The sequence below is a fragment of the Sorex araneus genome, chromosome 1 (genome assembly GCF_027595985.1).
Source record: "Sorex araneus isolate mSorAra2 chromosome 1, mSorAra2.pri, whole genome shotgun sequence".
In the NCBI taxonomy this organism is placed as follows: domain Eukaryota; kingdom Metazoa; phylum Chordata; class Mammalia; order Eulipotyphla; family Soricidae; genus Sorex; species Sorex araneus.
In genome coordinates, this window is record NC_073302.1 from 357,554,190 (window position 1) to 357,580,707 (window position 26,518).

A 26,518-nucleotide genomic window follows, 5' to 3' on the forward strand; every position below is an offset into this window, starting at 1 on the left:
GCTGTTCACTTTCCCCCACTTTCTATTGGTGATTAATTTTTACTTTCAAAACATCATAATCTGAGACAATGGCAGATATAGTTTGAATCATTTTTATTTGGTGGGGACATTTTTCTCTGACCTATTGGAGAGGAATTTATGCTCAACTTTCCTGAGGTAGAGTTCTATGTATCTATGAGGCCCATCTCTTCTATTAAGGCCAATATTTTCTTATTGTGTGTGTGTGTGACTGTGTGTATTCATTCATAGGTGTGGGGGGGGTGAGGGGAACAGAACCTGGACAACAGAAACAAGAAGTTCGGACCAGAACCAAAAGTTCTAGCTGCATTCTTTGATTCAAAGTGCTAAGCACCTGCATGCCATCCCTCCTGTAAACATGCAATCTGAGCGGAAGGCTCATGGGATTCCCACTGCTCCAGGACCAGTGCTCCCAGACTGTGCACAGACTGGCTGATGCTTTAGCTCACCATCTTGTGCTGCTATGGGAAACCCCTCTCCTAGTGCGGCCTCTGCACACCCACAGCCTTCCTCTCTTCACCCCAGCTTTCTGTCTGACTGACGTTTCCTTCTCCTTCTCCCTGAGAGCAGGGCTCCTGTCTCCACTCTCACACTTGGCACTGTGACTGCACATGTGGAGGAGCCATTAACTATTTAGGGAATGAATAAGTAGTTTATGAAATAGAGTACTGTTCAAGACCACTGAACATGTGGGAGGAAATGAAAACTCTCTTTTTTAGTTACTTTCACTGACATTGGCAGAAGAAAATGAGTCTCATAGTTTTTACAACATACATTCAGAGTTTTGAAGGACACTGGCAGTGGGTTTATACTCATGTTTCTCAAAGTTTCCTGCCTAGCTCATTTTGGTGCTGTTCCTCCAACATAAATAAGGCATTGGCTCGCTGCACATTATTCTGGAGTAAGCTGACATGGAAGCCACCGCTGGCTCTCCCATTCAAGCCAGGGGGCAGAGGACCTATCAGATAGAGCCCTTCAAGGGCTTACTCACACAACGCCTGCAGCTGTGTTGAAACAGCAATTAAACTAGTCCTCTCATCAATTCAGCTGCTAAGAGAGTTCACTATTCGCTTATAGATTATCCTTGTCAACCACGAGTTGGTAACTATTCTTCAAGTCGGTTTCTAGATTTCACAAGATAAAACTTAGAACATGTTTCTTTAGGTAAAGAACTGGCAAGTGCTGGCAATGATGCAATTAATCTAATGATATCATAGGACTTTCAGATGTCATCTGGGGCTATCTGCATTACCACTTGTGCTCTCAATGCTGCATCTTCTCTGAGAATACTGTGCATTTGTATTGAAAAATGAGAGGCCACTCTGTGCAAGGGAAGACAGAATGGAAAGGAGCAAAAGACCAAAAAAGGCCAACAATAGGCCCGCCTGGGAGCTGAGTGGTCTTCAACAGTGATTCCTCTTCCAGACCTACAAACCAAACAGGGTTCTGGAGCTCTTGCATTGTTTCAAGTCAAGACACTGATGGTCCTTCTAGTACTGTGGCTCAATGACCTCAGTGAGTGGCATTCTGGGCTGAGAGTAATAGAAAGATAGCAGTGATTACTGGTGCACCATTCTCTAACCTAAGCCCTTTAGGTGCTACAAGCAGTCAAGATGGTGGGCAGTGTGCAGGAGGAAAGAAAAGCTAAGGAGAAGGCAGATAAACAATCACTCACAAATAATTCTGTGAGAATGCCTGTGTGCAAACAGCATCGGGTGTCCTAGTCTATGTCTTTGACATGTTGAGTCCTTGTCAAGTCACGGGATAATGACTTCAGGAAGTTGTGAAATAGTCCATGACACTCTATGGTTCCAGGAGTATTTGCACTAATGTGGAACAGCCAAATGCTGTTTCTGAGAGAGGCCCACTTTCTCAGAGGCAGATCAAGATGACCACAGAGGCAGCACAACCTGGTTTGCAAATCATCCAGGAGCTGCAGTACTTGACTGGGCCCCTAAGTATTTAATCTTCAGATTCAAACTGGTTTAATACATAGAGCAGGTGTCTTATGTGGAGTTTACAAATGTGGAGACTGAAAATCAGAGAGCCTGAAGTATAAGCAAGGTCTGTACTGGTGATTGGTGGCAGAGCTAGTCTGACTCTGAGGCTCAACGTGTGAGCACAATGGCTGATCCCAGAATAGTCCAAGCCCCGTCATGTACTCATTGCTGTTATGTGAGCAGTTCTAACTTTGGTTCATGTGTCCACCCTTCATTAATCAAATTGTTTTAAAAAGATTTTAAAAAAGAACAAGGAAACAGCAGAACATGATATCAATTCAATTTAGGGATTTATAGAATTTAAAAACAAACACTATACAGCAAAAAAGAATTAAATTATGAATAAGAATATTATAGAAAAAAAGTGACTTTTACCATCTCTCACACTTGCAAAATTACTGCTAACACAATTTCCCCTTGAGATTCTTGAGGTGTCTTAAGGAAAAGATAGAAAGAAATACACATATACATCAAACAAGGAGACCAATCAGTTAATATCCAAAGTTAGAGTCCACTCACAGTAACACACCAGTAAACAAATTCTCACTTACTCAAAGCAAGGCTAGTGAAAATAGACTTTAATATGCACTTTATAATGCAATAAATCATCATGGTTTAGAGAAACTACAGCTCAAAACAACTGCTAAAAATTAAATTATTTTATATTACTGGGAAAAAAACACGAGAAATGAAGGCAATGTTTATAAGCTGGTTGCTTGATTAATTATAATATTATGTAACTCAGTATCTGGGCTGGAGTGATAGCACAGCGGGTAGGGAGTTTCCCTTGCACACGGCCGACCCGGGTTTGATTCCTCAGTCCCTCTTAGAGAGCCCAGCAAGCTACCGAGAGTATCCCGCCCACATGGCAGAGCCTGGCAAGCTACCCATGGCATATTTGATATGCCAAAACAGTAACAACAAGCCTCACAATGGAGACGTTACTGGTGCCCATTCAAGCAAATTAATGAACAATGGGATGACAGTGCTACAGTGCAACTCAATGTCTAAAATAAGCACTTGTTAACTAGCACAGTTCAATTAGTGATTAGCTGACAAGTACAGTGGCAGTGCTCCAGGTGTAAGCAAGCTGGCTGTTTCTGTACACTTCTTATTGACAGAGGCATGAGTTTGATAATAATGACATGAGACTTCCTGTACTGAGCGCATTTATTCTAGTTTGTATTTGTATCTTCTCAAGCAGGTACCAACAACTTCACCAAGAAGATGTCAAAATGCTTTCACTGCAAGCAAAAGAGGAAGGTCAAAACGGACCTTTTAAGTTAAGCTAAAATTTCCTAACACAAAAAACACAAGATCTTGTTAGATCTTCTCGAAAAGTTATTGTCTTCAGATGCCACCCACGTTTACATCACATTAAACAAAACACCCCTGTTTCAAAAGCCCCTTTGCCCCTAATATCCTTCTCTTCCAAGCAGTAATAGACAGGACTGATGCATGAGTGGGCTTTTTTACTCCTGCTCTTACAAAAGCACAGATCTAGGTGGCAAGCCCATTTTTCCTCTAGAGAAGTATAATTAGTAAGAGGAAATAGGGTAAAAAAGAGCCTGTCATCTGCCTACGGCAAAATATTTTTTATCACTATCTCTTAGAAGTGTATTTCATTACAACTGAGTGACTTTCTGTATAGTGCTAATGACTAAAGTCTGAGACATGTATCTGGACCCGTAGTTGGCTCCAGAATGCACTGAGGTGACCCAAGAGCTGTCCCCACCTCCTTTACAGTCAGTCAATTCTGCACAGGCTCTGCCATAAAACTCCAACAGGTCATGGGGAAAGCACCACACACCACAAAATACATACCTGATTGCACTTGCAGACAAGTGACCGTACGAGCCACTTGCTGAAGAGCTGCTACGGGAATTATTAAGAATCGTGACCAAGGAGTTGGGAGACGTCCGTATCATGGTCTGCAGGTCAAAGCTATGGTCGGACAGTGGTGATATGGATAGTGTGCGCTTTCGGCTCGGCCTGGCTGCCAGCCGGGGGCTGGGCAATCTGGTGCCTGTTATGTGACAAAACAAAACTCGATTACCAGGGGTCGCGTTCAATACTCCTCACTTACTCCACCGGAAGGGCAGAGACAGCGGCTCCTGGTGACAAGTCCCGCTCCTCCCACTCAAGCTACCAGCTACAACTGAGGAAATTAGGGAGAAATATTTATCTTACAGAGCTTACCTCGGGGGAGCTCTGTTTATTAATGTGGAGGCAAATGATAAATTGCTAAACAAAAGGGAGAGACTTTTATGTGTTATCCCTCTCATTTCTAGTGATTTATGAATCTGACAGTTGCTTAGATATTCCCATCATTAATTCACCGTAAGGAAGAGACAGCACACACACCTCCCTTCCCACCAAGGCAAGGAACCCAAGAAAAAAAGGAATTAAAGTATTCTAAGACAAAATAACTCGGCTTCATTCTGCCCTTATTTCCTGTAGTTATCTGATCTATAGAAGACATAATGCTTCTCTGAAACAATTGATAAAAACATTTTCCTAAATTAATAGTTCTCAGCTGGGTAGCGGGAGCCTATTTTCCCCCAGGGAACAGGTGGAGACATCTGGACACTTTTCCCTTTATCTTGATTCCAGAGGGTCAAGGCCAGGAATGCTGCTGAACACCTAGTGGAGAGCAGGCAGTCACCCGGGGGAAGAAGCAGGAACCCCAGAGACCAAGGAGGCAGCCGAGAGGCAGAGCCTGACCTGCAGTGTATGAGATCACAGGTCAATCCCCAACACCACAAAGAATGCAACGTAATGAAACAAGGGTGTGGGGCTCATTTACAGAGTTTAAAGTCAGTGGTGATGAGGGCTAGGAGCCCCACATACTCACAGGTGATTCACGAGTCTGTTTTAATGTTCTGCATTTCTCTATTCAGAACTAACAGGAAATAATGCTTTCACTAGAAGTGCTTCAAAACTCCAGCAGGAAGTCAGAAACTTAGCCTTGTCAATTTAATATAGTGCTCCCCCCCAGCCCAAGAGTAAAAATCTAAGCTTCCACTTAATAGATTCCATTAACAAAATCAATTTTGCATTTTGAAAGATAGTGATGAATACAGCCCACTGACCTCTCCTTTTGTTTTTTTCTTTGTCTTTTTTCCCCTTTTTTTCTCTTTTGGTGTTTGGCCACACCATGCTGCTCCCTGGTTGCCTGGCTCTGCATTCAGGGGTCACTCCTGGTTGCCTGTCCAGGCCCCACTCCTGCTATTCCTCAGGTCACGTTTCCACTACACCATTTTCACACCAGAGTTTTTCAGAGAATGGAAACGCCAACCTGGCGAGCAGCAACTCCCACGTGCGTACTGCACAGCGGGGATGAAAGGTCCTGTGTACTCCTGTCTTTAGTGACGGGGGGCTGGGGCGGCCAGATAACTGAAGCAGAAGGTAGGTCTCTTTTATAGAAAAGAAAGCTGAGTACTTGGTCTCTAGGAAGTTCAGTGGGACTATTTTCTTTATCAGACAGACAGACCTGACATAATATAACACTCCAACATGTTATGCTCTGAGATAATTTAATAAATAAGGATATAGAAATTTAAGAGACCGTAGAGATTATTCTAGAAATACATATAATTTACCATTAATAAAAAATAAAAGCTGTAACTTAGACCATGATGTATAAAATTGGAAAATGAAACCGGAGAGATATAGTACAGCAGGGGTAGGGCAGTGCCTCCCCCAGCATCCCACATGGTCCTCTGAGCACGGCCAGAAATGATCCCTGAGTACAGAATCAGGAGTAAGCCCTGAGTATGGCCAGGCATGGCACTAGAAAAAAAATAAAACTGGAAAATCTATTTGAGTGAGGAATATAATCCCTACTCAGATTTTTCTTTTAGGCACATTTGAAATCAGCTTCTTTATTGATTTTGTTGAAAAGCTGCATTACCAGACAGATTTGGGGTGCTAGCACAAAAATCACATCCCTAACCTATGTCTATGTCTTTTAGCACTCAACTTGGCCTCATACCTTCATTATGGCATCTACCTAGCACACAAATGTCCCTGTCTTTCACTGTGAGAGACTGATTTAGTTGGTTCTCTATGAAGAAATGATTTCCAAACAATTCTGTAGAGTACCCAGACTACTGTTTACTGCTGTCTGGCCCTCCTCAATAACCCCTTTCCATAGAAACTCAGTGCTCACTGCCAGTGAGAATGTCTTCCCAGTTTTTACGAGGCCATTAATGCTACTGGGGACCGTTGGCTGCTATGCAGCACTGGGGCCCTGGAGTCTGGGGCAGCTCGGAACTAGCCTGTGTCTGTCACCTGTATGAGGCCTTGAGTTTGGTCATCAATACCAAATGATAAAAATCTCATTGAGAGAGACAGAGCTGGGAAGCGGGTACACTTCACCTGTTTGCTCCTCAGGTTGGGAGGTGGCATCAATATGGTGGGTACGGTTTCTGGGGCCACCTTCCATGACAATGTTCCAACAGGCATTACTCACTGTGTTCTTTATGGTCGCATTTGTTCTTAAAGGAGGAATGATTGCCATAAGATAGACCTATTTATTCTCATGTGCAACGTATACTCATCCCATGGCAGCTGAAAACCAGAGATACTGCTCCTTGGCACACGGGAAGCCAGGTGCTCACCTGGAACCACTGCTCATGATTTAATAGTAGTTTCGAAATGAATCTAAGGCAGTGAGTAGAGCAAGCCCCAGGCCATCTGGCTCAGCCTGCACCTGGCCTGTTCCTTAGGAGACTCTGAGTCACTTTCCTCACTATTGTAAGATCTAGGACCTAAATTCTTGGTCCATTTCTTATGTTCTGTTTAATTCATTCATTGTTAGTTCAATTATTTAAGTTCTTCCCAACCATTTAATATGTTTTTGCCAACCTCTAAAAATCAAAAACTATGTTGGTCCTTCGGGTCTGAGACTCGGTTATCCCTGCTGAAACATGGACAACTGTGCAGCCTTACTCTGGGCATGTGTGGTGCTGAGGGTCCCACCCAGGACCAGCTCCTGAGCCCGGCACTCTGCCTCTGGCCCAAATCCAGCAGGATGTGTCCTGAAAGCATCCTTGGGCCAGGAGAGAGGAGTGTCCCCTCGGAGTCTTTACTAAACGGGAACTGGAAAAACACCAGGGGAGAATTTTCAAGCCAGCCTAAAGGCAAGCCACCCAGTTTTCACCAATCACATTGCTTGCTCTTTAAATACAAGACTAGACATTTTTATTTTTAAAAGTTACTCTGGGGAGGTGCACAAACCCAGCAGTGCTCAGGGTCTGTACCCAGAGGTGCTGGTGAGTGAAAGGGATCACAGAGGGCATGGGCCTAAAACTCGGTCTGCATCTATGACCTTGGACCCTTGCCAGCGGAGCCCAGGTGTTTATTATGCCAATATAGCTATCTGTACTGGGCTTTCAGTTAATTGTTTTGTTTCTCTGCTCTAATAAAAAAAATTATGACAAAGAAAGAGGAGGTTTCTTTTTATATGATGAATGATAGGACATCTAAATTCCCACTTAATGACAATGAATTTACCATATACTTGGGCAAATTAAAACTCTTTTAATTAGTTTTTACAAAGTAAAAGGAGGTTCATCTTTTATTTAGATAAGAACCGCCACTGCCTGACTAAACATATTCTCATCAAACAGAAAAGGAAATGCAGACTGACCTTCCAAGGCTTCCTCTGTGCTTCATTCTTTACTTGCAGATTTTTAAATAACTAATTTGCATAATCAGACTGAACTCTTTTTCCTAACAATTGTTAATTGAAATGTAATTAGAATGACTTGAAAATATAAGCTCTTTTATAAAGGAGGCAGACAGAAGCAAGTTACACCTTTTACCTTGTGTGTGGAAAACCAGTCTGAATCACATTTTGGGTGTAAGCAGCTGCCACTTCGGGATGTGACTTAGCCTTGACCTTACTCCCCGTGGCCAGCTGCCTCTCTTCTACTCCATACCTAGTACTATGAACTATTGCTAGGCAGCTGAGCATAGTCCACGTCTACCAGGGAGGCATCCAGAAACACTGTGGGGGTTACTAGAAAAAACAGAGCCCAAGGCAATGTTCTACTCAAAGAACATTGTTCAAAGGACAGTGCCTTGAATGAAGGTTCTGGGCCAAATCCTGGTATGTGGCAAATGGATCCTGAAGAATCTAAATACATAAGATTTCTGACATGTTCTACAAAGAGGCAGTCGTAGGCTCATCCAACTATATGCTTAGTTTAGTAACCAAAAACAATCAGCATAAATCTTGAAAGACCCAAAACTATGGGACATAAAAATATTATTGTTTTCTTTCTCTGCTGTATACAAAAGAGTAGCCTCATTTAATTTGTAACTTTTCTAAATACAAGATTTTAGTGATATATAATGTTTAATAAAAATAGGAAAAATCACTAGGAAACAATAAAAACTAAGTAGTTCTTTACCTTTTTTCTGGTTTCTGGTCTACACCCTTTAGAGCTTTGAGGCTACTCCTGGCTCAGTGCTCAGGAGTCAGTCCCAGTGGCGCTCATAAAACTACCAGGTGCTGGGGACCAATCCCAAGCTACTGCCCATTAGCTACTCCCCAGATCAGTGTTGGTCTTTTATACTTTTCTAGTGGGGGATGGGCTGGGGGGAGTGGATTACTCATCTGTCAGTGCTCAGGGATTACTCCTGGCTGAAGGGTTCCTCAAAGCAGGGCTCAGGGGACCATATTCGATGCTGGGGATTGAAGCAGGGTCAGACACATGCCTCAGTCTCTGTGCTACCTCTCTAGACCTACAGGTCTTTTTACTCTTTTACTTATTTCTGTTTTGTTTGGGGCCACACATGCGGGTGTGCAGGGTTCATGCTTGGCTCTGTGCTCTGTGCTTTGTGTTGCTTCTGGTCATGCTTGAGGGACCTTGAATTTGGGTCAGCTGCCTGCAAGGTAACATCTCTCTAACACCCCCTCACAAATTAATTCTTAAAAGCACAAAATCTATGAAACCAAGGAATGACTGAGTAAACTAAATCCCTGCAGTAAAATGCACTCCCTAATTATGTTATCAAGCCGACTGGAGCAGGATATTTTCACTTATCTGCTAAACTGCGTAAGACTGCATCTTCCAGTTGACAGTGGCCATGAGAGCCGAACAGGGCACCAGGAACGGCCAAGTCTGTGGATAATTTCTAGACAATCTCGGAACCACCCATAAAGCTCCTGTTCTGGCTGGTGACATGAGCCAGCCCGCCAACCTTACTGGCTCCCCACTCCCTGAGCCCGTCGGCCACTCCCTGGGCCGCACTGCGAGCTGGCACTTACTCTCCACAGCATGCAGGTACTCCATGTGGATGGCCCCGGCGCCGGCGGTGGCAGGTGAGGGGATGAGGTCTGCGTAGGGGCTGCGCTGGCCGGCCAGCAGGGCCATCTGATGGTAGTACTCAGCTGGGCTCACTCCAGCATGGGAGGCTGCAAGAGGACAGAGGAGACACTGACCTGTCTGAAGGTCAACAAGAAGCCTGACTTGAAAACTCCCAAAGCCCATTTGCCATGTCGGCACATCAGTGAGGCCTTCATGCTTCTCTCTAGAAAAATGCCCTTAATTTCAATTATGTTTCTATGAGATTCCTTTCATTCAAAAAGCAAGCTAAAAGAAAAGAATACCTCAAAAAAATACATTATAAAAATTTTGAAGGGAGAGAAATCACCAAGAATCCAAATGGATTAATATATATATACATGTCCATAACTCATTTTCATATTTGCATCCCCAAATAAGAACAGTTCTTATATCAGATCTCTCCATGTCTTACAGAAGCAGACAACTGTAATATCTTTCTGGACATACTTACAATACTTCCCCAAGCTCCTGACAGCAGGATCCGCTCTCACTGCTTTGAAGGCCAGAGCTTGTAAAAGGGAATGGCAGCACAACTTAATAACACAACTGTGTGATAAGCTGCAATTTCACATTCCATAATTTAAAAGCTCTTTTCTCATTACTACACACACACACACACACACACACACACACACACACACACACACACACACCTACCTATCAATCTAGAGTAATTTACTGGCAAGACTCAGCTTCTAAAAGTTGTATAATAATTGGTTTTTACCTGCCAGTTTATATGGAAAAAGTAGCATGATGCTATAGCAATTTTAAGGGTGGTCTTAATATTTACCAAGTCCTGGATACTAATCCCTCTCCCCTTCTTACTGAGACTTGAATTTGTTGGGAGCAATGAACCCAATGATGCATGTAAAGAGCTTAGCACATAATGTTCAATCAATAAAAGTTAGTTTTACAATTGTTAAATACTGGCATTCTCTCAATAGGTCTGTGTGTACTTTACATTTGTATCCATAAGCTCATATAGGAGATAGATGGATGGATGACTAGGTAGATACCAAAACCTTAAGCCAAGGAGAAACCACTCCTCTCTCACTCTGCTCTCTTTGTAAGTCACTTCCATGAAATCCCAAACACTCTACAGAGACAAATCTCCACTTTCCCTTTCATAAAATAAAACCCCAAATACCAGTCTTGTTGAAAAAATAAAATTGCTTTGATACCTTACAGTCATATTCGCTGCATTGTCTCAGAAAGGCCCAAACGAGTCTGTGCCTGTTAGTGCAGCCCAGTGGATGTGTACCGGACACTGCATGGTCCACTCTCCACCCTGTCCCTCCCATGCACAGCCAAGTCCAAGCGTTGCAGGAAGTGAAGGGGGCAGTTCCACATCAAACACTGTGCAGCGAGACCAGGCAGAGGTTCCCTTACGCTTTGACACAAGTGCTACCAATTTGTGGTCTGCTGTTTCACTATTTGTAACAAGTACAGCTAATGCGATCCAAGGCATTAATTCAGAGTTCAGCAAATGTGGGCAAGTGAGTTTATACATGTGTGTATGAAGTGGGTTATGGTCTTCCTGAATCAAAGAGACATTGTACAACTTGACAGCTGCAGAATAGAGAGTCCCAGTTAAAATTAGGTTGTGAAAAGAAGCTGGAAGTCCTAATAGGTCCAAACAGGAATTTGGCCCTTGAGAGCTTAAAACAAACATCAAGTATAACAAAAATTAAAGTCAAACTTTGTTTCTTCTCTCGCCACATTTGCCCCCTAGTACATCTGTCATAGTTAAGGCCAGAGAGTACTCTTACCCGCCTGGGTCACCATACTCTGTTAACTGGGAGTGTCTCGCATGTCGGGGTCACCACAGCCTCTAAGCCAGGGCCCAGTCTGTGGCCAGCAGCACCGGCATCACTGAATGCTTCCTGGCGTGCAGATGTTCAGGTCCCACGAAAAAGAGCATATTATTACAGCCCCAGGTGACCTGCGCTGCTCTGTGGAGTCTGAGAAGAGCTTCTCTAACAGATGCATCTGTTGAATGCATCCTTCAGATATCCAGAACATAAAAGGGCTGATAAAAAGGTGAGGAAGCATGCTGGTCATGCATGTACATTGTGTGGATGGCCATGGGGACCATCTACATGTACCCACAGAGTTCCAGCACAGTGAGGACCCTTGGCATCAGGGAGATCTGGTTTGAATTTCAACTTTCTGGTTCCTCTGCACCTTGCCATTCTTCCTGGGAAAACAGAGGTGACAGCACCCCGTCCGGAGAGACAGCCAAACAGAAGTGCACACTTAGAGCACTCAGCCTGGCGTGGAGTCCTGGGAGACTCAGGTGTACAGTGATACCTGGGAGAGAAGCTGGCATGACACTTACCGTCAGTGGGGCTCAGGCCCCGGGCCGCGGAGATCACAGAGAGGGACGGGCTGCCGTGCAGGGACCGGATGTAGTCCATGTAGGGGTTGATGTAGGGGTGCGGTGGGCTGAAGGGGGACTCGGAGGCTGCAGCGGGGTTTCGGTGCGGGGAGATCCGAATGAAGGGAAGGTCTGTATACGTTGGGCTAGTGGATAAGGCAGAAGGCCTGGGTGAGAGAAAACACGGCACAGGAGGGACACGTGAGACAGGCAAGGATCTCTATAGGCAGAGGTGCTTGACGAGAGTAAATGAGGGCCGAAGGGGCCAAGGGCCCCTAGTGAGAATGACGGCCGTAGCACATACACATATGAGGGGCCTGGTGAGAAAGACGGCCATAGTAGAGACACATTCTTCTTGTGCTAAGAGAGCCAAGTCACATGACACAAGGCAAAAAGACGCTCTTCTGCCCTTATTCAGGTAAAGCAAATCTAAGACACCTCACAGCACTCTGAATACAGGAAAATGAAAGTAAGCTTTTGGCTTCCTCATAAAAAGAAATTCTGAGCAGTCATCCCAGTTCAAAGAAGCTGCTGTGATCATATTTTCCATTTGACTCAAAATACTCATGTCACATTGAAAACTTACCTCTCACCACCACAGCACTGAATTACAGAGAAAAAAAAGAAAGAACGCAAATCTGTCTGGGCCACAGTCTGAGAGACGTCTGCACATGTGAGGCCAGTCACTCTGCGCCACGCGCTGAGGTACCCAGGTGTGGAGAACAGCAGCCCCATGGCTTCCTCAGAGCTCCCAGGCCCCTCTCTGCCCAGGCAGCCCAGAGCAGCCCACACTATACTTCGTGTTTCAGTGGTGGCAACAATGGGCAAGAATGGAATCTGGCTCAAGCTGCGTGTGAGCCAGCAGTACAGGAAGCCACCGGCAGAGGAAAACAAACTGTACAACACCCACAGCTGTGGTCCTACCCAGAGGCCCTGCTGGGGTGACCTCTTCCAGGAAAGCATACCTGGCTACTCTCTGTTCACCCTGCACCTGCTCTAACGGAAAACATTCTGTGGGGCAGAATCGATGGGGCAGCAGGGAAGGTACTTGTCTTGCACATGGCTGACCCGGGTTCGATTCCGGCACCCCATATGATCCTCAAGTACCTCTAGGAGTGATCCCTGAGTGCAGAGTCCAGAGTAACCCCTGAACATCTCTGGGTGTGATCTAAACCCCAAGAGAAGAAAAGAGAGAGAGAAGGAAGGAAGGAAGGAAGGAAGGAAGGAAGGAAGGAAGGAAGGAAGGAAGGAAGGAAGGAAGGAAGGAAGGGGAGAAAAGGAAGAAAGAAAGAAAGAAAGAAAGAAAGAAAGAAAGAAAGAAAGAAAGAAAGAAAGAAAGAAAGAAAGAAAGAAAGAAAGAAAGAAAGAAAGAAAGAAAGAAAGAAAGAAAAGAAGAAAGGAAGAGAGAGGGGAAGAAAGGAAGGAAGGAAGAAAGAAAGAAAGAAAGAAAGAAAGAAAGAAAGAAAGAAAGAAAGAAAGAAAGAAAGAAAGAAAGAAAGAAAGAAAGAAAGAAAGAAAAGAAGAAAGGAAGAGAGAGGGGAAGAAAGGAAGAAAGAAAGAAAGAAAGAAAGAAAGAAAGAAAGAAAGAAAGAAAGAAAGAAAGAAAGAAAGAAAGAAAGAAAGAAAGAAAGAAAGAAAGAAAGAAAGAAAGAAAGAGAAAATGCTTTGTGTGGCTAATACTCTGACAGGATAAATACATGTGCTGTCCATGTTCTAATTGAAGGAGGGAGTGGCCACAGAAGGAGTGTTCAGGACAGAGAAAGATCTACAGAGAAAGGCAAATTCTTCATATGCCACTGACTTTAGGAGTGAAATGAAAGGGATGGAAACCTATTTCCTCATCACGCCTCCCCAAGCTGAGGCCAGCACGAGTCCCATCACCCTGTCAGACTATAATCTCGGTAACAGTCCAGCCACCAGGCACCCAGTGCAAGCACTGAAATAATGAAAGCCAGGATAAGATAATGAATTTTCTCTCAGTAGAAAAGAAGAGGCTAAAATATGGAGGGCTTTTTCTTGTTATTATTATTTCACTTGTTTCCTCTTCTTTCATTTTAAATTAAAACATGTGTTTTCTTTTTTTTAATTTGTTATTTGAATGCCATATCTGCTGAAGCAGAATAAAAACTTGGAGTTTTAAAATTTTTTTATGTGGGAAGAGAGAAATAACCACCAGGAAATATCTCTGTCTTTTCAAAACAATTTGAAGCTTTCCATACCTGCCCAGAAATGAGTAAATTTTCCTAAATAGAAATAAGTGTGACTATTTCATTTGAGCTCTGTACTGCAATGCCAGTCAGCCTGAGGCTGGTTTGCTTCTCTCCTGATTCTGCTTTAACACGAGACTGTGTAGAGCAGAGAGGATCGTCAGTCCTGCCAGTTTCCTACCAGGAAGAAAATATCGGTCTTCCAATCAGATTCAAGGTGATTCTCACCAGAAAGGCGTCACCATACAATGCATGCTGAACTGCCTCAATTCCTGACAGCACTGCGCTGCAGACTCACAGATAGTTCAGTGACGCAATTAGACAACACGGCGTGAGCCAGAACCTTGTCTGATCACCAGGAAAGGTCAGTGGACATTGGGTGATGTTTCCTCCTTCTCTTTTTTTCAATTTACATGAGAACTGAAACCTGCTATGTTTCCAAATTCTGAAGCTGGCAAGAATAAGAATAATATCCCTAGGGTCCATTTTGTTTGGAAGCATGTGGCGGAATGGTGGTGCGGGCTCAACGTAAAGGACACAGAATGAGAGAGGTCATGCTCACACGCGTGCTCATGTGCCTCCCTCACAGAGACTCGGGGCTGAGACACTGAAGCCAGCAAAGTCTCCATGTCTGCTTGCCAGTGGCATTCACTCATCCATTCCCAGATGCTCTCACCATCACTGGCAGCAGTGCCAGGGTCTTCCTTACCTCTGCATGCCAGTGAAAAGCAGCACCCGGAGATGGGAATCGAGTCAGGACACCCTTTGGTGATGCCCCTTCCAGAGAGATGACACTGAGATTTGGAAGAAACCTGGGACTAGCCTATAGCCAAGAACGCAGCCGAGTAAGCTGAGAGGTAACTAACTGCCCTCAAGAAATGCAGGGTCTAACAGGGTGGGTTCCTCAGGGCGGGGACGCAGGTATCTTGGACCTCGTGAGTAAGCCCCACCGAGCAGTGCTGAGATGGAAGGGCTCGTGACCACAGGAAAATCGCCTCAGCACTGTGTGACACACAGACACTGACACCGGGCCTCTCCCTGGCTTTAATGATCCACTGGAGGAAACACTGAATAGGGGTCCTGGCAAGTGAATATGTCAGTTTTATATACAAAACTTAGTAACTCATAAACGCCTTTCCTCTCACACCCAATATATGAATATATAATGTGTATGTAGTATGCGTGATGTATATATACCTGTTTATGATTCACAATGCTAATATAATCCACTTCCAATATATATGCAGGTAAAATGCAGACATGTGTGTACATATATACACATATGAATAAAGGTAAAGACATACATATGAGGATATCACAGATAGCGCACTATGTGATTTTCAAAAACCAAAATATTGGAACATTCTTTTCAAAGACGATCTCATGATGCAAACATGTCTGCTTTGTGTCCTACCTGATGTGCCCCAGAATCACTGCCCTGGGTTTTCCAGGATCCCATCTTAGTAATAAAGGATCATAGGCAGTAGTTAAGAACTTAAATTCAGTATTCAAATGCAGAGCTTCAAAGGAAGGAGATTTGAATTCAGGCTGTCACTGACCTTGTCACTTGGGCATAAATTTCCTTTCACAGCAAATGAAACAAAAATATCTCCCTCCAAAATGTTTTTGGCCCACACTCAGTAAATGGTGCTGGTGGCTGATCCTCTTCAGCAATAGTCAGAATACCGTGTGTGCACAGATCTCAGCAAACAAATGACAAGGCTTTTGATAACTGGCTTTCCCATTTCCTTGTCCCAAATTCTTCCTAGCTAGATTATTCATTGGTTACTTTGTTGTTGACTGTAAAGAAAATCTGAAAAGGCAGGTTAAACTTCTGAAATTTCCTAGCCAAATTGTGATAATTATGTGGAGAAAAGTCATTCAAAATCATGACCATAGAGGTGAATTCTATTTAAGGAAAAGGTGGAGAGAGGCATGATAGGCAAACACAACATCACATCTCTCTTAGGGATGATAACATTTCATAGGTTAACGGAAACTTAACCTCATATATATCTGCAAACCTTTCTAAAAATCTGCATTTTCAGATAAAAAGCAACACCAGAAAAGATGTGACAGGCTCCTGTTTGACTCCATGCCGCCTCTGTCCTTGCAGCCTCCCTGCCTGTGCGGTGGCAGTATGGGGCTCACACATGAGAGGCACGCATAAAGAGAAAACACCAGCAAGCAAATATATCACCTGGGAAGAAAACATGGACATTAGAACTGCTTAAAAAATAGAGATTTTATGCTCTTATGTTGTATTCAATAGTGCATAGAAATGAAGCTGGGCCAGAGATAAAGCACGGCTGGTAAGGCATTTGCCTTGCACTCAGTAGAACTGGATTCAATCCCCACCACCCTCAGGGTCTCCCCAAGGCCTGCCAAGAGTCACCCCTGAGTACAGAGCCAGGAATAAGCCCTGAGCACAGACAGATGTGGCCCCAAAACAGAAGAAAGGAAGGAAGGAAGGAAGGAAGGAAGGAAGGAAGGAAGGAAGGAAGGAAGGAAGGAAGGAAGGAAGGAAGGAAGGAAGGAAGGAAGGGAGGGAGGGAGGGAGGGAGGGAGGGAGGGAGAGAGGGAGGGGAGCAAGGGGAAGGGAAGGATTGAGGGAAGGAAGGAAGGGAGGGAAGAAAGGAAGGAAGGAAGGAAGGAAGGAAGGAAGGAAGGAAGGAAGGAAGGAAGGAAGGAAGGAAGGAAGGAAGGAAGGGAGGGAGGGAGGGAGGGAGGGAGAGAGGGAGGGAGGGAGGAAGGAAGGAAGGAAGGGAGGGAGGGAGGGAGGGAGGGAGGAAGGAAGGAAGGGAGGGAGGGAGGGAGGGAGGGAGGGAGGAAGGAAGGAGAGGAGGAAAAAGGGAGGGAGGGAGGGAAAGAGGGGAGGGAGGGAGGGGGAAGGGAAGGATTGAGGGAAGGGAGTGAGGGAGGAGGGAAGGAAGGAACGAAGGAAGGAAGGAAGGAAGGAAGGAAGGAAGGAAGGAAGGAAGGAAGGAAGGAAGGAAGGAAGGAGGGAAGGAAGGAAAAAGGAAGGAAGGAGGGAAGGAAGGAAGGAAGGAAGGAAGGAAGGAAGGAAGGAAGGAAGGAAGGAAGGAAGGAAGGAAAAAGGAAGGAAGGAGGGAAGGAAGGAAGGAAGGAAGGAAGGAAGGAAGGAAGGAAGGAAGGAAGGAAGGAAGGAAGGAAGGAAGGGAGGGAGGGAGGGAGGAAGGAAGGAAGGAAGGGAGGGAGGGAGGGAGGAAGGAGAGGAGGAAAAAGGGAGGGAGGGAGGGAAAGAGGGGAGGGAGGGAGGGGGAAGGGAAGGATTGAGGGAAGGGAGTGAGGGAGGAGGGAAGGAAGGAAGGAAGGAAGGAAGGAAGGAAGGAAGGAAGGAAGGAAGGAAGGAAGGAAGGAAGGAAGGAAAAAGGAAGGAAGGAGGGAAGGAAGGAAGGAAGGAAGGAAGGAAGGAAGGAAGGAAGGAAGGAAGGAAGGAAGGAAGGAAGGAAGGAAAAAGGAAGGAAGGAGGGAAGGAAGGAAGGAAGGAAGGAAGGAAGGAAGGAAGGAAGGAAGGAAGGAAGGAAGGAAGGAAGGAAGGAAGGAGGGAAGGGAGGGAGGGAGGGAGGGAGGGAGGGAGGGAGGGAGGGAGGGAGGGAGGGAGGGAGGGAGGGAGGGTGAGCTAGCTGAGAGTCATCAGTAGTCCAGCAGTGCATGCCTATATGGTCCCTGAGCACCTCCAGGTGCGGCACTACAGCCCCAGACATACCCTGGATGGTCCAGGCACCCCTGCAGCGCTGGCTGGAGCAGTACCTCACCCTGCCCTTGCATGGACCTTCCTGCTGACTGACTGAGGACCACTGTAGGGCTCCAGCACTTCCTGAGCACTTCTTGGGGGTTTCCTCTCCAAAACAAAGAAAAAGCCTACAATCCTCCAAACAAAATTACACAAATGCTTTTTGGGAAGCAGACGGGCCCAGCCAAGGTTGGGGGGTCGGTGGCTGCGCTAGCTGGCAGGATCCCCTCTGCTGCTGAGGCCACCCAAAGCTAAGGAGAGGCTCTCATTTCATTCCATACTGCCCAATGGTCAAATAAAAGTTTTATCTAAAAAAAAAGATCTTAATATACTCTGATGTTCTTCCAAAATTGTGTGTATTTGCAGGGACAATTCGACTTCAAATTGATTTTTTCAAACAAAATCATAAAACAGATTGCAATGGAAAGAGCAGGTATTCTCATTAGAGCATTCTAAACAGTACATATAAAGTTAAACAAAAGCACATTGCAGAGAATACTGGTCTTCGTTAAATGAAATACCATTGTATAATCTAATATGTTACTGAGAGTAACTGGTCTTCTTGGCTAAATGAAATACCACTGTATAATCTAATATGTCACTGCCTTTTCATCTATCTTACTGGGTTACAAAATGCCAAGATTTAAATCACAGTATTTAATCACTCACATTACCCATTATGAGAGCATTAAACAAGGTTTATATGCTGGATTACTACTATTTGATTTCTTGTCCTTGGAACACTAAAAATACATGCATACACCTTGTTTTGTTTTTTTTTTTTACTGGAGTCCTCCCACTAGCAGAAAACTAAAACACTAAACTAAAAAACTAAAGTTCTGTTTTTTCAATATCACATTTTTATTTTGTTTGATTTCTGTCTTTATATAACAAGGAGACACTCTTCACATTCAAGCAATGGCCTAACAGTTAAGAAAAGAAGCTACACTTACAATGTATTTGTAGTAACAATTAATTTTTTAAGGAGCAAAGAAAAATACAGTCTACAATGCTTGTGGCTAATGTAACAGAAACTGTGGACGTGTCCCATCCTACAATGTCTCTGCCTTTGATTTAGAGGGCTTGGAGGTATCAAGGACCCCATTTTGGCACATGACCTGGACGTGCAGCAAAAGCCTTCCCAGCTGCCCTTCACCTCTGCCCCAGGCATCAGCTGACTTCCTGAGGCCTGTGGATCAGAAGCACTGGGAGAGCTGGCAGCCACCGGCTTGGGCCCAGTTGGGAAAGTGACTCATTCAACTTTTACTGGTCCTGGAGGTTTTACTCTCACTTTGAGGCTTCCATTTTATCCACCCCCTTGTAAATATTAGCCCCTTCAGACAGGGCCCTACCTGAGAAGGCTCATTTTATATGCCATTATCTTCGCAACCAAAGAATCTTTCTAGGGATGTAGTTGCAGAGGAAGAGTCACCACCCTACCTGTGAGGGGCCGATCACAGCTCCCTGAGAGTCACCCGTGGGGCCCCACACTGCTGGATACAATGCCAACAGCATTGTTCAACAATCCAGGGCCCCGAGAGATACAAGGGTGCGTCAGACATTGCTCTTGCTGCAGCCAACCTGTGATCAAGCTCTGATCCCTCACACAATCCCCTGGTTTCCACCAGGAGTGGCCCCTGGACACAGAACCAGAAGTAACCCTGAGCATGGCCAAGCGTGCCTCCACCACCACCACCAAAACAAAATAGAAAAGAATTCTGATGCACTTGCAACTGACATAAGCTTTTTTTTTTTTTTTACCAATTTACCATATTAGATTTCCATTTTTAAGCTACCATAAACAATGACACAGATGAATATTTCAATGTCTTAATTTGGCATACAGTTTTTGAAAATATCTTTATTAAGAATCTATTGGGGCTAGAGCAATAGCACAGTGGGTAGGGCGTTTGCCTTGCACTCAGCCGACCCATGTGCAGTTCAATTCCCAGAATCCCTATGGTCCCCCAAGCACTGCCAGGAGTAATTCCTGAGTACAGAACCAGGAGTAACCCCTGAGCATCACCAGGAGCAACCTAAAAAGAAGAAAAAATAAAGAGTCTATTATGATGTCTCTCGGAAGAGAGCATAAAACGATTCACCATAGTCAGGCCGCCAGAGCCCGTGTCAGGCTGCTTCATTCGGGGTACCCTGGAGTAAGGCAGTTGAGGCCCCTCCCCGCCCCAAGGGACCCAGCTCTGGTAGCTGAAAACCTCCAGAACTCAACTATAGCCATGCTCACGGCCACTCTCCACACACTCGGGCTGAGCCTCACCTATGAGTAAACCTGTTCCTGGACATTTTATACCTCAAACCACTCATATTCAAAGAGTAGCACACTGCATTTGATGGGATTTAAAGTAGAAGGCAACCAATCTTGGAGGGAAATATATTTTTATAAATAAATAATATATATGTGTATATATATAGATACAACTCAACCTTTAACAGCATATCAGTAATCTCTTATAGGAGGACTTAATAGCCCTGGGTGAAATACAACAATCTTCACAAATTGTCCCCTAAGGAAATTTTTTGGAGTGTTTTTGGTGTTTTATTAATAAAATACAATACAAAATAAATTATTTCGATTCTGTTTTGGGTTCAGAATGGAAACATTCAAAATATGGTGGTGAGAAGATGTAATGGTGATGGGATTGGTGTTCAAATATTAAATGTAATCAAATACTGTGAACTACTTTATAAAAAATTATATATATGTATATTATGAGTTCAGCAGAGACTTTTTGAGACTTGTTATTACTGTCAAGTCTCAAAATGGAGACATTACTGGTGCCCACTCAAGCAAATCGATGAGCTACGGGATGACAGTGACTGTGACAGTGATGATTTCAGCAGTTGGGGGGAATTTCAAGAAATATATTGTCATTAGGTCCCTGTATCCAGGAAGATCACAGTCAAAAAAGGTGAAAGGCATAAACAAATAGGCAGTGCACAAGAGCATGATTCCTAGAGCATGCCCTTCCAGCCTGGCATCTGTTCTGTATACTGGTCCACAGACTGGCACTTATACCAACACAGATGATCAGTGAGCTTTCTGCAACTGTGGATAAGTATCAACCGTGTGGGCCAGTGGCTGAAGCCAACTGATCTAATGAGTGACAACCACAGCAAACAGCACAAGTGACTCTCAAGGTGCATCTTGCTTCTGGAGTATAAAGCATGCTGCAAGGTGCAGACTTGACCAGGGTAGGGACAGTCACAAAAGAAGGTGCTCTTAGGGGGTATGGTGCCACCAGCAGGTCAATCTGTACCTGTGGGGCGAGTGCATCACCAGCCTGATGGTGTCTTCAGGCTTCCTGACACCCTCAAATTGCCCCTGTGCCTCTAGTCAGACCCCAACAACTTGGGACCAAATTTCCCAAGAAATTAAACATCCAAAAGTTAGGTATGTGGGAGTTATGCCCACAAACCACCTCAGACTCAGCTATACAAGCTCATTTATCAGCCTAGCCTCAGAGACCCATAGATAAATCTCGAAGGAGATCAAAATCAGGCCATTTAAGCTCACTAATGGTCATGATTCAGATACTCACAAATGAATCTTAGGAGAGAGCAGCATGCCATAGAGATGTCTCCCTACCCCATGCCAGGCTGATTTAACTGGGGCACCTAGGAGGGAGTCAAATGTGTCCCTCCACCTGCCCCAAATGAACCCTGGCAGTCACAAACCTCCAGAACCCAATTGCCACCACACTCATGGCACACCGGCACACCTTCACAGGATCGACCCAAAGCCTCCATGCATAAGAATGAACCCACGAGAAAAAAAAAAAAAAGGTATGCAGGACCAGTAACTGAAAACTCCAGGCTTCATGGAGTTGGGGATGGGTGACCTCCCGCTCTCCCCACCTTTCCGGTTCCCTGGCAGTCACACCCATGAACTGCCTCTGGGCACCACTTAAGTTCATTAATGGACATGATACAGAGACTCACAAATGAATCTCGAAAGAGCAACATGCTAAAGAGATGCCTCCGGACTTTAAGTATTTAAAAATTTTAGAACTCCTATAGTGCCTGGCCACTTTCACAGCTGTGTGACACCTCATACTATTCATGGAAAGCAGTAAAAATAAATGATTTAGCATCTGCTTAAGGGACAGGCTGGGTGGGTGGTGATGGTAAGATTCAAACTATTGGTGGTGGGAAGGTGCAATGGTGTGGGATTGGTGTTGAAATGTTGAATGTAAACAATTATTGTGAACAAATTTATGAAAAAATTGAAACTTTTAAAAATTAAAAATATTTATAATGCAGAGTTCATGCCTGCTTCAATCAGCTTAGTCAGTGGCTGAATAAATAGCAGTACTCCTACAAAAAGAAAAAAGCACTCTTAGAGTAGTGCTTAATGTACACACGAAGGTTAAGTCTTTTATATTTTTTTACAGAGAGGCTATAGTGTTATCATTCATTTCTTTCACATAAGAAAAGTTATTTGTTGCAATGTTATCTTTTTCAGTGATTTTTGAAAATGACACTTACTTTACATTTATGTCTGAGTATGAAAGAAGTTAGCATCGGCAATAAAAAAGTAGAGATTATATGATAAAAAGGGAAGGTTTTGCTTTTATAGCCTTTATGCAACCCTTTTTATATTCTTTTTACCTCTCTTATATCTAAGCTATCCACACCTACCAAAGTCAATATTTTATCATACTTACTCCCAGCATCTTTTTCAGGAATTTTCTACTATTTAGTAGGCAAAATAAATATATAGAACAAGTTATTTTTCCCCTTTTGTGCTAAGTTTCTTGAATAACTTATAACAAACTGTACATAAACATCATATCTATTTGCACTACAAATTAAAGCCATACTAAGTTAAACATGCACTAGAAATGCTAAGACTAAACCATGATAGTACCAAAAGCAGTGCATGTGCACACACAAAGCACTAGAATTTTCACAGCAGCAGTGTTTACACATATTGCTTTGTTTTGCTTCATGGGACATACTTGGCAGTGCTCTGGGCTTATTCCTAGTGGTGCCGAGGAATCCGTCCTGGGTGTGCTTGGGGGACCATAGAGATTACGAGGGACTGAATCTGGTCTGTCATGTGCAAGGGAAATGCCTTACCCATTCTACTGTTTCTCTGATCTCTATTCATACATATTGAAATTGGAAACCATCAAATGTGGAACAACAGAAGTGGTATGGGCAAGTAATTCATACAATAAAATAGTAACTGGCTATGAAAATGAACAAAGTATTAAGTGAAAAGACTCACAAATTCACATAGCTAAGTGGAAGATTTCGGGCACAAAAGAATGCATAGTGCTGCATGATCCCAGTGATATAAAGTCAAATAACAGACAAATCTGAACAGGCATCAGGACAGTAAGATAATAGTACATTTGCACCTGTGGGCCACGTAGGGTGGCATCCAGGAGCTGGAAACTGCCCTCTTAGAGCAGCAGCTTAGCCAGAGACCTCACTCTGAATTGTATGAACCTCATCATGGTCTCTGTGTCTTTTTGTGTATTTATCTCTGTGCTATTGGCATTTTTTTTTAAAAAAGAATGCATACATACAATTTATATATGCTAAACATATCCATGTTTTCCCCTGTGGTTCCAACTTTTGTTGTTGTTGTTTTGGGGTGATACCTCGAGGTGTTCAGGGCTTTTTCATCTCTGGCCTCAGGGATCATTCCTAGTGCTACTCAGGAGACACTCTGTGGTGCCGGGACTGAAGGGTCAGCAACAAAGTACATGTCCAAGCTTCTATACTTTCTTTGCAGCCTCCGGCCACTTCTATTTAGCTCAGAAAACCAAGTAAACATTAGAATTTTTCAAAATTTATAAAGTACTACATAAAAATAACACAAATAATACAAAATTTAACCACTATTAAAAAGTCTATACATTAGTGTACTTCAATTTAAATTATGGAGAACAGCTTCTGTATATTAATCTGATAGAGAGAGAACATTTCTGGTAAGCCTATCAAAGGCAGAGGCTGAGTAAACATGCTGGGGTGCCCTCACACAGCAATGTTTGACACATATTACACTGTTTTGACTGATTTTGTTCCTTCCAAAGACTTCAGAAGTTCATTTGCCAAAATATATCTCTATTGTGCTGTCAGTTATCCTGTACTAACAGATTAAGATTTCAAGGTCAGGATGATAGTTGAAAAATTTTAGAGGAAATTCAACGTGCAATGCACTATCAAAGACTTTTTAACAATGATACCATTGGTTCAGAGGAGCATCTGGGCACCCATGTCTGGTTCACAGCACAGGTCGCTTTCTGCCCTGACCCACCTTTGTGTAAAGGCCCTGCCCTGTAGGGAGAGGGGGAAGAGAGCATACAGAGTGGGGAAGAGAGCAATCCTGACCAGGTTCTAGTTACCTGCCACCAGTTTTGAGTATGTCCCTATAAATACAGAACATATTTTAAATTTGCGTTGTTGTTCAAATGAGCCCAAATATTCCATACAAAGGTACCCTTCTTTTAGCAGTGTGTAATAGATAAATCTTATTTTCTTACTACCATCGTAATGAAGTTGTGAAAAAATAAAACTAAAAATATAAAGTAATTTTAGAAGAAATAATTTTAGAAGAAATAAGTATTAATATCAAGTGTTAGTGTACATCTAACACTTGCTATATTGTTACATTTACATTTTCATATAAAAATACAAATACAAATATATGGACTAAGTATTAGAAGAACAGTGCTCTTGTATTGCTTTGTACAGGGTAAACAGAAATGCCACCTTGATGAGCAAAGAGTGAAGAAGAGAAGTTCAGCCGTGATTCCCACAGCCCCGCCTGTGCACTGGGGCTGGGAAAGCTGGCTGCAGGGACTCCACTCTGACACCAACAGGGGGCCTCCTGTTTCCTCAGCAGCACCAGGACTAGCTTGCATTCGCTAAGGAAACACAGGCAATTGCCTCCTCCCTTCCATAAGATATAAAGTTGTTAGTATTGAATAAATCAAGATCTATTTTCCTTTGATCATTCTCTCTTCCTTTAGTCAAGCAGAGGGAGCAACCAAACAGGCAGACCCAGAGCTGACTAGACTATTTCTCTCTGTCTCTCTTTTTGTCTCTCTCCACTTCTGTCTTTGTCTCTATCTCTCTTTCCTTCTCTATCTGCCTCTGTGTCTTTGTCTCTGTCTCTCTGTCTCTCTCTGTTTCTACCTCTCTCTCTCTCTCTGTCTGTCAATGTGTCTCTCTCTCTTCTTCCATTTCTCCCTGTGGAAGGAATACGCATTTTTAAAAAATCTATTACATCATACACTAGAGATGCAGGGCCTCCATGACAGTGGGCAAATGAGATCTTTCTAAGTAAGCAGTGTCCCATGGCCATTCCAACAGAGACTGAAGAGAGGAAACTGATAACAAGCAATCACCCTACTAACTGACACATGGTAACTTCTCAGTGCATTGGCCACCAGAGCAAATGCCCATCACCACCGTTAGAGGGCCTGGACAGTGGAAGGACAAAGTCACTTCCCCTGATCCACCCCAGGATCCACCCACTTCTGTAGGATCCCGAGGGGGAACTGTTCTAGAGCAGGGGGACTTCAGTGCCCTCAACACACGTATCCCCCATGCATACCCACCCACCTCCTCCAACAAAGCACACTTATTACTTACTGCCTTCATTGTACTTCAGTACCATGATCAAATTTACTATTTTTCCAAAAATTATTTTTAAGGACATACTCTATAGTTTTAGTTCAAAATTCCATTACAAATGTGGGACAAAAATAGGGAAAGGAGGAAACAAAAGTTCAATGTTGATTTCTGACATTCCTGCTAATTTTCCATCTATTTTAATAGATTTTATGTTTTAGGTGATAAGTTTCTGATTCCATCCAAACCTACAGTTAAATGTCAAAATAATGTCCATTTCCAAAATGAAAACAAAAATCCAAAATAGGAAGATTGTTGAAACAAAGAAGTGTGCGTGACTCAGCAAATGACTATGCCCTGTGAGCTAAGATTCTCTAGAAGCACCCTGAGAAACGAGACAGCTTCTGTCTCACGGTAGGTGGTCTCATGCTTTCTGACAAGGTAGACCTCCATCACTCCCGACATTCTTTTGTATGAACTCAGATTGGAAACATGATATCCACCAGGTACAAAGAAAAAGGGCCCTAGAGTACACTTAAGAGATCCAGTTAGAGCAGATGGTTTAATTAAAAAATATCTCATTTGCACTGAAATTTCAACACTTTGTGGCAACCAGGTATTTTTTAAATTTTTGAGAACTAGGGGCTGGAGCGATAGCACAGCGGGTAGGGCGTTTGCCTTGCACGCGGCAGACCCAGATTTTAATCCCAGCATCCCATATGGCCCCCCGAGCACTGCCAGGAGTAATTCCTGAGTGCATGAGCCAGGAGTAACCCCTGTGCATCACTGGGTGTGACCCAAAAACCAAAAGAAAAAAAAATTGAGAACTAGTAATAGAATCCTATTTTTATGTGGGAAGTCTTCCAGATGGGAGCATCAAATATTGGGTGTAAATAATCAGAAGCAAGAAGTTATAACTGAACAATTTAAACTTTACTTGCAGATGATATGAACAATAAAAATGGAATCCATCTATCTATACCTATGTATACAACCAGAGTTCTACATAGATATCAACAGAGTACACACACACACACACAGACACTCCCCAAAGAGAGGGCACACCTAGATTTCTGGAACAAGAATAGTGGGGGCTTGCTTCTGTTTTAAATTATGTTTTGTAAATATTACTTCAAGAACCAGCTAGAATAAATCTTTTATCAAAAGCTTTCTGACATCTTCAGTTTAGGCTGTCT

The 26,518-nt window shown here is 43.6% G+C and overlaps 1 protein-coding gene across 6 annotated transcripts in view; it reads right to left on the reverse strand.

Moving 5' to 3' along the window:
- The window catches only part of GLI3 (GLI family zinc finger 3), a 292,704-nt gene that overhangs the window by 85,482 nt on the left and 180,704 nt on the right, over positions 1–26,518 (reverse strand). For 5 of the 6 annotated variants that reach the window (XM_055144085.1, XM_055144079.1, XM_055144105.1 and 2 more), the window contains 3 exons: positions 11,715–11,920; positions 9,298–9,444; positions 3,843–4,044 (listed from right to left, as the gene is read on the reverse strand). In XM_055144085.1, coding sequence (XP_055000060.1) covers positions 3,843–4,044; positions 9,298–9,444; positions 11,715–11,920 — 555 coding nt within the window. The remainder of the gene's footprint in view (positions 1–3,842; positions 4,045–9,297; positions 9,445–11,714; positions 11,921–26,518) is intronic. The other variant, XM_055144113.1, reaches the window with a different exon arrangement.